This window comes from Copadichromis virginalis, linkage group LG19, assembly GCF_057382275.1.
Source record: "Copadichromis virginalis isolate Kocher_CV1m ecotype Utaka linkage group LG19, C_Virginalis_male_GT1.1, whole genome shotgun sequence".
Taxonomy (NCBI): domain Eukaryota; kingdom Metazoa; phylum Chordata; class Actinopteri; order Cichliformes; family Cichlidae; genus Copadichromis; species Copadichromis virginalis.
This window is the reverse complement of record NC_140636.1, coordinates 25,464,234-25,477,977: the sequence shown is the minus strand read 5'-3', so window position 1 is coordinate 25,477,977 and position 13,744 is coordinate 25,464,234. Positions and strand designations below refer to the sequence as shown.

The 13,744-nt window shown below is 37.9% G+C and overlaps 1 protein-coding gene across 3 annotated transcripts; it reads right to left on the bottom strand.

The window, feature by feature from the left end:
• Positions 1–75: 75 nt before the first annotated feature.
• Positions 76–13,217, bottom strand: snap23.1 (synaptosome associated protein 23.1). 3 transcript variants are annotated; one of them, XM_085441135.1, is made up of 8 exons: positions 13,080–13,217; positions 8,911–9,025; positions 5,837–5,878; positions 5,164–5,212; positions 4,222–4,339; positions 2,796–2,969; positions 2,541–2,685; positions 76–2,178 (listed from the first exon to the last, which is right to left on the bottom strand). In XM_085441135.1, exons 2-8 carry the CDS (start codon positions 8,965–8,967, stop codon positions 2,116–2,118), a joined length of 648 nt encoding a protein of 215 aa, XP_085297261.1. In that variant the 5' UTR covers positions 8,968–9,025; positions 13,080–13,217; the 3' UTR covers positions 76–2,115. The 3 variants fall into 3 exon arrangements, with proteins under 3 accessions (XP_085297261.1, XP_085297260.1, XP_085297259.1); XM_085441134.1 differs by lacking the exon at positions 13,080–13,217 and adding an exon at positions 12,882–13,064; XM_085441133.1 differs by lacking the exon at positions 13,080–13,217 and adding an exon at positions 12,187–12,364.
• Positions 13,218–13,744: the final 527 nt, after the last annotated feature.

Below are 13,744 nucleotides of genomic sequence, written 5' to 3'. Positions count from 1 at the left end.
TGTTTTTTTTTTTTTTTTAAACAAATGCAGTCTTTAATTATTGTCACTACATCAAAAAAAAAAAAGTGCATTCAATTGAATTTCAGAAGAGATTTATTGAGTATAAACAATTCAACAGTGGCAAGCGTGAAACAGAAGGCATTTTCACTTTGAGCAGTCATCCGCTCACCGAGCTAATTTCAGATAAGATGAGCTCCATATGAACATATTTAAAATACACAAAACTGTTGTATTTACATTCCAGTGGCTGTGGGTGAAACAATGAATAAACAGCTTCCAGACAGCAAGGCAGCTTTAGAATAGACTAATTAGATCCGAGCTCATACGTAACAGGCTGAGGATGATCACTTATAGCAATACAAAGCCCTGAAAACAGTTCATTTCAATCCTTACAAACTGAGTAGGTATATGCCTGCAGCACAGCATGCAAATTAGCATTTTTCTTCAAAACAAATAAGAAGATTCATACGAGAGATACTTTGGGCACATTGTATCCCTTTATCAATGGCCAATTTTCCTCAGCGAGCCTTAATACAACCCACCAGGACTTATTGTGCCTCTGTGTTTACCCCTTTAACAACTTTCACTTACATGTATACTTTTTGCATTTTTGCTGCCAGCGACGATTTCTCAGCCTGGCTACAGCTTCGACAACACAAATTTAAATTCTCCTTTCAATCGTCAGATGATATTGTACCATAGCTGTGCTGTAAAAACTATTTACACATGTAAGAGGAGCATTTTACGATGCAGCGGCTGTTACAACACAACCGTACATCGTGTATAAGATTGATTGGGTTCCTACAGATTTCACCACTTTTTATTATAGGTTGTTTTTAAAATGCCAAGATTTTAGTAACCAACTGGCCTGAACCTAGCACATAAAGAGACCTCACAACAGGTTAAACAATGCTCATCTGTGGTTCAGAACTGAACAGTTCCACAATTATCAAATTGCCCTGCACAGGTTGTCATGTCTCCTCTTGTAAGCTACTAATCTCCATTAACCATTAAGAGGAAACAAAGTTAAGAAATTAGATTAATTGCCTCTAGTCATCCTGTTAAACAGTATTTACATCAACACTGTGATCAAAGTGAAGAAACGGTGAACATAGAAGAGAGCAGTTCACCTACTGTTACATATCCCAAGTTCAGTGTTATTGTGAAGTAAACTAATTGCTTCAGGGCAGGTAATGATAAACAGACCTCATGATCCTTGCAGACCTTCCTTCTCATAAGAAGAACGAGTGATTGCTATACAATGTTTCTAACCACAGGTCATCTCTTTGTAGCAAGTAATTACAATGACCTTAACTCCCCATCTATCAGAAATTTTAAGTAGTAACAACATCAAAATTCTTTCATTCAGGTACAACATTAGATTTTTATTTTTATTTTTATTTTTATTTTTAAATAGCCCTTTTATATGAACAGGCATAAATGGCATGGGAACAAAGTGTTAAAGAGAACTTTATTCGCAAGTCATTTCTGCTTCATGAGTAATTAAATAAGCAAATAATATCAAAGCATTACACATGATACAATAAACCTAATTACACAATGATAAGGAGTATGTATAAGGATTTGAGTAAGATTCATTTCAGACCAGAGTTGATGTTTCCTTTTAAACTACATGAGGCTTTATGGAGACAACAGCTCATCAGTTTTGATGAGTTAACGGTCACATCAACAAAACAGCTCATTCTTGACTTAGATGAGAAACAAAAAACAAAACAACAAAACGGAAAGCAGCAAATGTGCCACTTCCCTCCCTGTGAAGGTTACATGCATGTAGTTTGGTATCAAACAGCAGTGATAGGCAGTCAGCCACTTACTGAAGTATCTCACACTGTTTCTCACGGTCCAGCATGACTAAGCATGTGTGTAAAAGGGTGTGAATAGTGGTGGACAGTCCAAGAAGTTGTCTTCACTCTACGTACAACTTAGTGCGATAAGGGCAGGCACACTACTGGCAAAACTTCTTCATGAGAGAATTTCTTTTTACTTGCAAAGTATGTTTGCAGATGCGCACAAATATACAGTGTGTGTGTGTGTGTGTGTGTGTGGCGAGAGAGGCTCAAGGTTGATGAAACTAGCAGAAGCGGGATTTCTCATCTATTTGATGAGCTTGTTGGCCCTCTGGTTTGCTTCATCAATGCGCAGCTTGTTCATGTCCGCCTAAAGACACAGACAGGTGGAAAGGGGCAGTTATACAGCTGTTTTTCCTTCCCCAAGTAGCAATTTATTATCAGTTGTAAATTTTTATGAGTAAGTTTCCATTCTCTTCCTCTGTAAGAACATATGCATGTTTGTGAATGTTTTTACAAAAATCTGATATACATGAGGGGGTAACAGCCCATCATATGAAGCAATGAGTCGACGCAGACATGAGCATCAACTACATACAATTCAAATTATTTAGGGGGGAGTGTAGAAAACAAACAAACAAACAAAAAAAAAAAAAAACAGCAACTAAGTAAATTTACTTGGACCCCTTTTCACATTTACTAGAGGTTCATGTGATTTTAAGCCGTTTTTACCTTGTCGTTGATGCGGTCAATCTGTTTGTTCTGCTTGTCTATCTCACTTCCCATGTCCACAGCAAGGCTTTTCAAGTTGCCAATGATGCTGCCGACCGCCTCCAAATTCTCCTCCATTTCATCTTCACGTGCATCATTGGTTATTCTGTTATACATATGCAAAGTATACATATGTTCTGTTAAATTGACTGCAATAGTTTTGGCAACACCAAAAAGTTCAAGACTTTTAGCAATATAAAATAACCAGGACAGTACCTCTGGATGTATGGGCCTGATGGTCCCGCAGCATTAACCTGGGCAGCCTGGCCATTGCGGACGCCTGAAGGCTGCTTTGAGACCACTTTTGAGCCATCTGCATCATTTTCACCTTCAGTTCCTCCAGTACCCCAGGTACGCTTATACCGTGAGTCATTCTCGATTGATGACACTCTGGAGCGAAAAAACAAAACAAAAAAACAGCGTGTCAGGATGCATGAACAAATGCAGAAGTACTTAAATTCAGTCACTGCAACAATTACATATGTTCAGTAATAGCCATGAAACTCAAAGGATTCCCTACCTTATATCTTGATAATCAAAGAATCTTCTTCTCCAAAGTGAAAGCATTTTGGGAAGATTTTTTTTACATGTTAAAACCATCATAGGATCTCAATGTGCACACAAAGTGACACTCCAAAATCATCGCTGCATGGAGGATTTTAAGTGCATTTAGCCCAGATGAGTATGCGGCTCACATTAAGAAGTTGGCTGGAACACCATCACATTTCCTATCTGTCCATTAATGATTGGAAATGCTCACAAATTTAATCAGCAATCTTCTCACCACGAAATGTACATTTGCCAAGCAGAGAGTTTTTTTTCTCCTTATGTCAACACACACAGACATTGTGAGCCACATTTGGGCCACAGCAGCCAATCAAGTATTCGTGAGAAATGTTCCTGACTGACCACTGATATTGTGGAGATCTTTAAGCAAATAATATTCAATATTTTAAGAGTTGTAAGCAAGAGGGTCACAAAGCTAAAACATACATTTTCTGAGGGTCTTGTTAATTTTCCTTGAAAATGTGAATGAATAAAGCCCCATGTTCACAACTTAGCCGTTTAAAGTTCACATTACATACATTTACGCTCTGGACAGTCCTGTCTAAACGTAAATGTTTAGTATCCTTTAAAGGATTAATACTTAGAATACTCTATAGATTCTCGGGAGAAATGCTGCTTGGGAGATAAGTGCTGCCCTCTCATTCTAAAAAAAACAAACAAACAAAAACAAACAACCTGCATTGCTTTGAATTTTTAAAAATTCAACCAAATATTCTGCAACCAAGTCCAGCTTTTGTATTAAGGAGCAAAACTGAAAGGTTTTATGTCAATGCAAACAGTAGCAAAGTAATTCAATTGTCACTTAACATGCATAGAAGAAATTAGTGCAATTTTTACTTTTGTACAACACCAAAATAAAAATAACAGGTTGTACTGTAAAATGCAGTTTTCGCAGCTTTACACAGACTGCTTGTGTGTTTGCTTTGTATCATTGTGAACCCCCATAAAAAAACAGTCACGTACACACAATGAACATACAAGCCACCACAGCACAAAAAAAAAAAAAAAAAAAGGGTGTTATGGATCCAAAAGTCAGTGATTTAGATCTCTCGGCAGCTCCAAGTATACACTATACCTATCACAGGGGCAGACACAGATGCCACAGCACTTTGAGAGGTCGGTAAGGTTTTTCTCAGCCTGTCTCATGTCCTGGTTGATCTGATCCATGCCTCGCTCCACACGGCTCAGCTGTTCTAAAACAGACAGGCACAGCACACCATGTCAAACTCTGCTTGCTATGCACTAGAAAACGGTTGTAAATTGTGTTTTAAATATCACCTTGATTTATTCATTTTTAGAATAGATTTAATTATACTAAATGATCCCTGGGGGAATTTTCAAACTGGGTCAATAACTGGGCCACTGCAGCAGAAAAGAGGCATATTGTAAAAATACTGTAGTTAGTGCAATAAATAAATACAAATACACAATTGTTTAGCATGGAACATAAACCTGCAACAGCACTCGAAAGTTAAAGCAAATCTTACTCAAATAAAAAGTATAACAATGGCCAATTTTTATGAATGGTGAATTTCAGTACGACAATGAATATATTTGCCTGGATGCTGCAAATTCAGATGTGTAAACCCCCCAACTTAACACAACACTATAGCGTGCCTGCAGCCACTGTTGTTGGTGCAAATTAATTCATCTCATGTCTAGAAAGTAAATATTTCTACTGGCATAACATTCTCAAGCATCTTTACACATTCTTTTCTTGCAATTTATGTTTTGTTTTGGTTAAATACCAAAAATTTTGTACAATCTTGACTTCCTTTGGTGCAAAATAAATAAATAAAATTTTTAATCAGGAAATCTGTACTCTTAAATCATCAAAATTAGAAAAAAAACTGTCATTAAAGGCTATGCTCTTTGGCTGATTTTGACTACCAAGTATTTTTTTTTTCTTTTTAAATCAACAAATGACTCAGCAATTCCTTAAACTTAATCATTAGCATCCAGTAATTGTCTTGATAATACCACAAATATTTAACAGAAAAAAAACATCTTCATCTACCTCCTTGTTGGTCCAACATCACCACTGTGTTGACGCCTGTTTGTTTGCTCTGAAAAACAAGTTAAAAAGTCAAATGTCTACAAATTAATTTATGCATTTAAAATATGGTAAATGGTAAATGGCCTGCATTTGTATAGCGCTTTTCTAGTCCATAGGACCCCAAAGCGCTTTACACTACATTCAGTCATTCACCCATTCACACACACATTCACACACTGGCGATGGCAAGCTACATTGTAGCCACAGCTGCCCTGGGGCGCACTGACAGAGTTTGTTAGATTTCAGAATTAGGATAAAAGGGAAGTGGCCATTTTATCTTGTGTCCTTGTTCTGGTCTACAGCTCAAGCACACAAACCCTCCAGCTCACACAGTCTCTCTCAGAGAGCAGAACAAGGACCAACATTTCTGGTTTCAGCCAAAAAACTGACAGGTAGTAACAAATGCTTTGCTAAAGCAACAGCACAGTCTAGGCATCTCCAATCAGGGTTTGGGCATTTAAATACTAACAAAAATATAAATCTGGATGCTTAATCAAGCCACAGTTCTTGATCCCACCTCAGGTAATGGCCTACGACAAAAACAAAAAACAAAACCTGTCTGGCTGCTACAGCAAGACTCCACTGAATATATCACAGTGGTTTATTGGCAAGAGCAAAATCAATAAAGTCTCACCTCTTCTGCCATCTGTAGCATCCTCCGTGTGCTTTCAAGTGACTTTAAAACAAAAGACAAACAGAAGGCATTAGAGTGTAACGAGAATTCAAGGTTCTAGTTAAAAGTAATCTGTAAACAGACTGAAAAAACTCAAGTAGTAACTGTAGTTACACCTAAGACTTCTTATGCTGCATTGGTTTATCTGGCTCAATTAGTGTGCAATCCCATGCTACAAATAAGAGGCAGCTAACAGGGCAGTGTTCTGTGAACTTAAGTATAGATATAGTTTTAAAACTTGGATTGCTTAACTGCTAATGTAAACAGATACACTGATTATTGTGCGAGAGAGAACGAGAGACAGAGAGAGAACGAGAGATGGAGAACGAGAGAGAGAGAACGAGAGAGAGAAAATCATGAAAGTGGAAAGATGCAAGTGATAAGCAAAACAGGGAAGATGCTACACATCTGATATTCACAGATAAATGAAAGTAGATACCAGCAAATTTATAAAACCACATTTAAGAGTATGGAGCTGTAGGTTAATATGGTATACTGTCTGATTTAATTTCCCTGCACTCTAAGAGCACTGCTCAGCTGTAAGCTCCTCAGCACTGTGCAGTCATTGGGGGAGAAGTGTATGCACTAACAGCAATAGAGCTGATAGTGAACACTGATTCACTCAGACTCCTTCAACACAAAATTAAATCTGACAACTCTGAACTGATGGCTTTTTTTTTTTTAATTCTTAAAGAAAAACTAACTCATTCCTTGTTCCAGTCAATCAGTTGTGAGGATGTGCTGTATTTCTGTCGTATGTTGTTAATTGAAATGTTTGAGCATCCTGACATGGTATACTGGCGTCACTTTTTTTAATGTGCACACCCAATATATAAAAAAAGCTTAAGATTTCCAAGGATAGCGTGGACAACAATACAAATACACCCACAGACACAAAGTGACGGCGGTGAACTGGAATGCAGTCGGTTCAGGTGAGTTACAGCTTTTGTTTCTCTATTAATAGTAAACGCAGTGAAGAGAACAGAGCATCCAGAGGAGTGGAGGACTGAAGCACATATGCGACTTCATTGTTACCATCACTAATGAACTGCTAACGAGAGCGCGAGGACCAGATTCCTCATTCTCTGTGTTATGTTTGCTCTGAATACATTAATCAGTGAGCTGAGAAACAGACAAACACAGAATTGGCGAGAGGGATATGATGAGCTCAGCCAGGTTTCTGTTGGCTTAGCCAGAACATCACTTGGGTGGATAAACATTACATTATGTCTCCCAAAATCCTTGAACTTGGCTAATTAAGCTTGAAACCACTGTCTTAGCCAAATTTTCCAGATCGGGATGCTGCGACAATTCTTTGAGAAACAGATGAATCCTGAGGTGTTTCTGTTATTTGTTAGGAATGGCTTAATTGAAAGTAAAGTTAGGTGAGGTGCATGACAGTTGTTATTCTACACACAGAGAAGCAGAAAATTGCTTATGGGTATTAACTGGCTGCAATATGTCAGGATTATCAGAAAATATCACAAATATTTAACTAATTTTACAGCCTCGAAGGTCTTTAAACCTAGTTTTTATGACTGCAAAACAGCCGTGATATTAGAAAGACACCTCATATTTAGCTTCCTAAAGATAATCTGGTCTTATAACCAATTCCTGTAATGCCCTGACACATTACCAGTCCCTGCATGACAGTGTTTCAGGTATGATATGAGTGGTTACCCAAAGCCAGAGTGGTAAGCATTAGCAGAAGGACCCTCCCAAGCCCTGTCCCTTCCTCTTTTCTCCTACGTCAACCAGGCAGCAGCAGACAGAAGAAAGATTAAAAGAAGATTGCAGGTTAAGTCAGAAAGCACACAAAGAGAAAAAGAAACAAAAGCCACAGATAATTAGTACAGTAAAAATTACATGAAGGTGAAGTGCACAGCTACAAGCCCAGCTAGCAGGTTAATTTGCTTCCATTTGATTCAGATGGCTGATTATATGATACCCTGAAGTGCTGATTAAACAATTATCTCCCTGATAATAAAACACTAAGATATAGCTGATAACATTTAAACTGTCAAAACCAGAGGGGTAAGGGAGCTATCAGGTTAAATTAGGCGTAAAGTTATACACACACGCGTGCGCACACACGGGCACATGCATGCGCACACTTCCTATGAATACTGTTAGTGGTTTAAATATTTCAGATTTGTTGCTTATACTTATGAATACTATATAAAATATTCAAGAGCTTTCCTGCCAGAGTTAAAATAAGATGACCAATATCTCTCTCGGGTATTTATGCCAAATTTGGAGCTATAGCTTATGTTCTTTTCTAAGGATTCAAAAACCAACTTTCATAGGTGCTATCTGGTGGATAGTTTTAACCTTCAGTCAGACCCTGGTTATTTCTCCTGCACACAAGCTAACTGTGGTTTTGCATGCGGGACGTAATAGCTGCCCGGACTTACAATGCTAGCCTTCTGGATGCCTAGCATTGGTTTGTCATCAAGCGACACTCAATGAAAATCCCTTTATATATTCAAACTGTGATCACTTATTGAATGCTGTCTGGGGATAAACAATTTCTAAGTCATTACCCAATTATTTATTGGGAAGTTTCCTGAAGAATTATGTGATTTACAACTAATTATTAGGAATTCTTGGCTGCTGTAATGAAATGCTAAGTTTGAATCCAAGTAAACATTCATTCATTACTAATTTAATTTTTTATATAAACTTGGCTTGTCTCTAGGCAGATTTCTACCATTTATACTACACTGACCCTACCCAACCCTACAAATACATATACTAGTCCTTTATACTGGTAAGTAAATGGAATACATTCAGCAGATGTGTTTTGCCTTGTAGCCAAATTAAATTGACGCGTCTAGGAAAATTTATACTGAAAAGCTCATATACAGAGCATATAAGCAAACTTATGAAGTGCCTCCCTTTCAGCATAATCCATTTCCCTGCATGACATTCGTACATTTACAAACTCTATATTACAAACTCACTTTAAGGAAGTTTCACAGTTCGACAGATGATGACACAATGGATGTGAGTATGCATTGTTTAGGAGTCAGTACCTCATCAGTCACTTGGTTGGCCCTAATCGCCATCTGTTCCACAGTCATGTCATCCATGTTGCTGGTGTCCTGTTTGGAGGCTCCTCCCGTCTTACTGAGCTCAATAGTCTGAGGCCTGCAAGAGGGGCAGAGTTCAAAGGTCACTAAATAGCATCAGAGTGCATCAATTATCATGAAATTGCAACTTATTTTTTAAGTTGAGCACAGTTGCCATGTGAACTTTGCAAGTGTTAACAAAATTTAAAGAACAAAAAACAAACATGGTTATATAATATGTAACTTATATAATATGTAATAAGCTTCTTTTACATGAATTTCCTGCAATAAAACAGCTGATATATCAAGGCTTCTGATGCAGCCACGATATCGACAATAGCAGATGAAGGATATCAAGGCCACACTTCCCGTTCACCAGTCATTATCAAAACAAACCAATGGTTTCCGACCTTTTAACCAAAGCCTGTTGAATAGGAGAAGTGGAAACCTGATATTTTCAGGTATCAAAATGATGTTGCTTGCAGATACTGTTTATATTGTGCTTACAGATGTGTGCTTATAGAGATTACAACTCATTAAATGTTCGGTCTACTTTGTTTCCTGGCTTGTTCGTAGATAAATCTACCAGAAAAACTGTGATAAGTTGTGGTGGAAAGTTTCCTCACATTGACAACCCGCTACAAAGTTATCAAATCTGATTTGACAACATTTTTTACAGCAGTGAACCATAAATGTAGAACAATTAATGTTTTAAAAAAATAAGGATAAATGAATCCATCTGTTAAGATTTGGAAAGACCACAAAATAAAAGAAAAAAAAAAGGCTCAGTGTTTTACATTACTAAAAATAGAGGACGCATTTAAAAGGTTAAGCATTTAAATGTGCAATCAATGTTCACCTTGTTTGTATCCATCATATGGAGAGGGAAAGAAAAGATGCAAAATCCAAACAAATCTCTTTTCCTTCCCCTGAAGGAGTGTTGCGAGTCTGGACACAGAGCTGGCTTAGTGATAAGGCATGTAAAGCTTAGCAGTGGGATGGCTAGTAGAATCATGTATGCCAACAATGAGGGAACTTTGATGTGGAGCTTATGATATGGAAATCAGAGGCGTGAGACTGGATAGTGACAACTAGCAGGAAACACTTATCGTGCCTGCCTACGATACATAAAAGTGAATTTAAATCACTGGTTATTATTAGACATTTTAAGGTTGCAGCTCAGTGAAATAACCAGTAAAAGTTTATAAAAAGCACATGAAATAAAGTCCTTAAGGAATATTTAGAGGTTTACGGTGGTATTTACATTTGTTAACTTATTCGACTACAACTAAGTGATGAGCTTGTGATTTTCTTCAGAATTTTCAAAATGCATCAACCTCCCGCTGCATGAAACAGATGCAGTGTACGTCACTAAATAAAATTGGAAAAGGAAAAATCATGATACCATAAACTGATATAACAAAATAAAAAGTGAGTTTTTACATCTTAAGTCAGTACCAGAGCTACTTTTAACACAGAACTGTGAAAATGAAGTGCATAAATACCTAAAACACAGCTATGCTGCTACATTAGAATAATTATATAACAGCAGATGCTCTCTGTGGTTGGTTTAACACGAAACTAATGACAAAATGTGATTATAAGATAACAGGCTGTGCACTCACTAGTATCTTTATGGTCGGCATATGTACTGAAACACTAAATCAACTTAATTAGAACAGTATAACATCCATAAAATCCATGTCCTGTCATATATCCATAAAAAAGGTGCCTTGTAATGTGAATCAAACAACTTTCCTTCCTCTGTGTTAAACACTGAATTCTTAAGAAGCTTCATTGTCAGTTACTCAGTCACCAAAAACTGGTAATGCCTGAGAACAAAGGCATTACCAGTTTTACTGCTATAATCTTGGATGTGATTAACTTCCAGAGCTGGTCACATCAGGATGCACAAGTCCATGTTTGCCAGCTCAGTGCATGCTCTGTTCAGATCAACATTCAGATTTCATGATCATGCACAATTTGTAAAAACAGCAGGCTAGGCATGAGGCAGTATCATCAAGAAGCTGTGAACAGCAGCAGGAAGAGCTGACCGTGTCTAGCAACTAAAACCCAGAAAGTGTGAAAACTGCCTGTTTTTTTGTGCCCTCTGTAGTTTTCAAACAATGCAGAGTATGAATAGTTCAGTCAAAACAAGACAGATGAAAACAGATCAGAAGAAAATGCTTATGTTTGTTAGAGATCTAAAAACAAGATACACGAGGAACAAGCTGTCTCCCAACTTGTATTGTGCATTTCAGTACAATTCATTTAGAGGAACAAAGTGTGTTAATTGTTGCAGTTATAATTTGGATCACATAATGAGTGATGTTAGCTCGTGCAGGAGTTTAGCAGATACAAATCCAATCCAAACAAAATTACTTTGTCAGGTGACCTTCATGCAGTCTCGTATCATGGGATATGCTAAAAATGACTGGCGTAATGGCCTCAGACAAGCTTTGGTGAACAAAGCAACATTAGATAAAGCTCATCATAACCAAAGAATTAAGCTTGTTTTCCTATCACTGTACTGTCAAGGGCAGAAGCAGTAAACTGTAAAAACAAAGCTGAATCATTTACTCCAAGGCTAGAGTTTTTAGATGCAAACACTGCTGCTTTTTCCCCCCTCATTTTTCCTGTCATCTGCTTTTCCTTGTTAACATTCAAGTGGCATTTTCCTGTTTTGCAAATAACCCCTGAACTTCAAGTTCCCTTTCAAACCTGCAGCCCCTAAACATCCTGAGGGGAAAAGGAAAGGAAAAAAGAAAAAACAAAATACGGATAGTCTACTTGGCAGACAGTGCAGAGGATTTAATGTTGTTGACTCTGCTTTTTGGACAAGAGTGCACTTTATTCACTCAGGTTTCACTGCCTTTTCTGACAGATTATTGGACTTGGCAAGACACTGATGTGAGTTTACAACTATAACAATGAAGGTGGACTCCTTTACACACCTACACTCTTTAGATAGCCACGATGAGGGCAGATGAACATGTCAGCGATACATAATAAATGTGACAGTAAAAGCAGAGCTTTTTATAAACTGATAGCAAATGTTCTCTGTGTTTAGCCACATATGTGACTAGATTTACTAAGTATATGACTTAAATATTATATTTTGTTTATTTGCACCCCAAACTACGTACCCAACCCTTAAATTCATTCCACAGTTAATACAAACAGAAAAATGTTAGTTCAGAGGAACAAAGGAAATAATACAACCGAGGCTAAAGAACATACCGATTCATGTTGCAGTTTCTTCACTTGACCAAGCACAAGTGGCAAACACCACACAGGGAAATGCGTTTCTTGTTCTTCTACCCAAACCTGTTCCTCCAGATTTGATTGGAGCACAGGTGGCGTCTTATTCCAATCACGTTGAACACATATCCTCATTTCACTCTTGATGTTTTATTTTCTTTAAACAATCAGACAGAAGCTATTGTTCAACGATTTGTCCTTACAGGCTGTCTTGAATAAAGACAACCTATTTATTATGCCGAGGAGGAAAGTGTGTCATGTTTTGGGTAGGAGGGTTGACTAATAACAAACAAGGGGACCTATGACATCATACCAGACAGGCAAAGCCTAAACTGCGACATTTGATTCAACTATTTGTAAACGATAAAAGCATTCTTCAAGACAGAAGACTGAGGAAAATACGACATGTGGTTAATGATTCCTGCTGTAACACGTATCCACACACCTGACTGTGGTTAACTGCCAAGTGGCCACGTAACGTGGATCACTTGATAAACAGGTGAAAAAGCATTACAAGAAACCCCCGTAGTTTCAGGCAGTGTCCCACACCCATTACACTATCACTGGGGCCGAGAGGTTTCCAAAACAAAACTTCTTAAACGCAATGAAAAAGTTACAAAAGAGGAAGAGACAAATGTCAAACAGTTTATCAAAGCGAATTAAACTTGTCTTACATTGTCTGAAAACTTGCAGTGGTGCTCAGCTATCGCAAAGAGGGTAAAATCCGAGAGGGTAATTTCTTAAACAGGCTAATGTACGTGCTGGCCTGCTAGTTAGCTAGTTCCGCTTTCTTGTCAACTAACGCTAACACTGAAACAGCTGTGTTGAGAGGAAAGTGTAGATAGATATTTTCCAAGGGAGTAAATACTTACAGTTAACCCTCCTTGTTTTTTTTAAAAAAAGATGACCTGAAAACTCCTCCTTCTTGACGGTATGTGAACTTGGCGCTGGCAACTCCCGAATTCCTTCACTGGTTCCGCTGTCTGTCCGAAGTTACGATGGTGCTTTCAAATGCTGTCGGAAATATGAAAACTCAAAACTTTCAATGGACCTTGCATCCCACGTGTTGCCCAGAATGATTTGAGGCACGGCATGCATTATTTCTCTCCCTATAGGTTTAACAATCTAAAACTGAAAAAGTAGTCTAGTTCTCAGGTAGTCAACTTTACATGAAAAGTTGACTTAAATATAACTGTTAAACTACTTGTGTTTTTTGTCTGTGTTTATCTTTCAGCTGCTGTATACTGATTTAACAAAATCACGAGATAATACAACTTGTGTGAAGTTACTTGGCTTTCAATTTTTCTTTCTTGCTAATCAATTTTCTTTGTGGCCTTACTGTGCATCAAACTGCGACTCATAGAGAAGTGAGCGTTCCGTCAGCACTGAACGCAACACATAATGATGCGCGTGTTCTGTCATATGACTCCAGAGGAAAAAGAAGAAGAAGAAAAAAAGCGCTGCTCTTTTTCCCCACATGAGTGCAGCATTTACCCTTCACCTGGACCTCCCCCCCTCGCCCCCTCGCCCCTCCCCT

Bases quoted from the DNA above. Each gene is read 5' to 3' on its own strand.
- snap23.1 (XM_085441133.1), bottom strand. The intron at 4,340-5,163 runs GTAGATGAAGAT...TGTCTGTTTTAG, and splicing joins GATGTTGGACCAACAAGGAG to AACAGCTGAGCCGTGTGGAG. The intron at 2,686-2,795 runs GTACTGTCCTGG...TATGTATAACAG, and splicing joins TCAGGCCCATACATCCAGAG to AATAACCAATGATGCACGTG.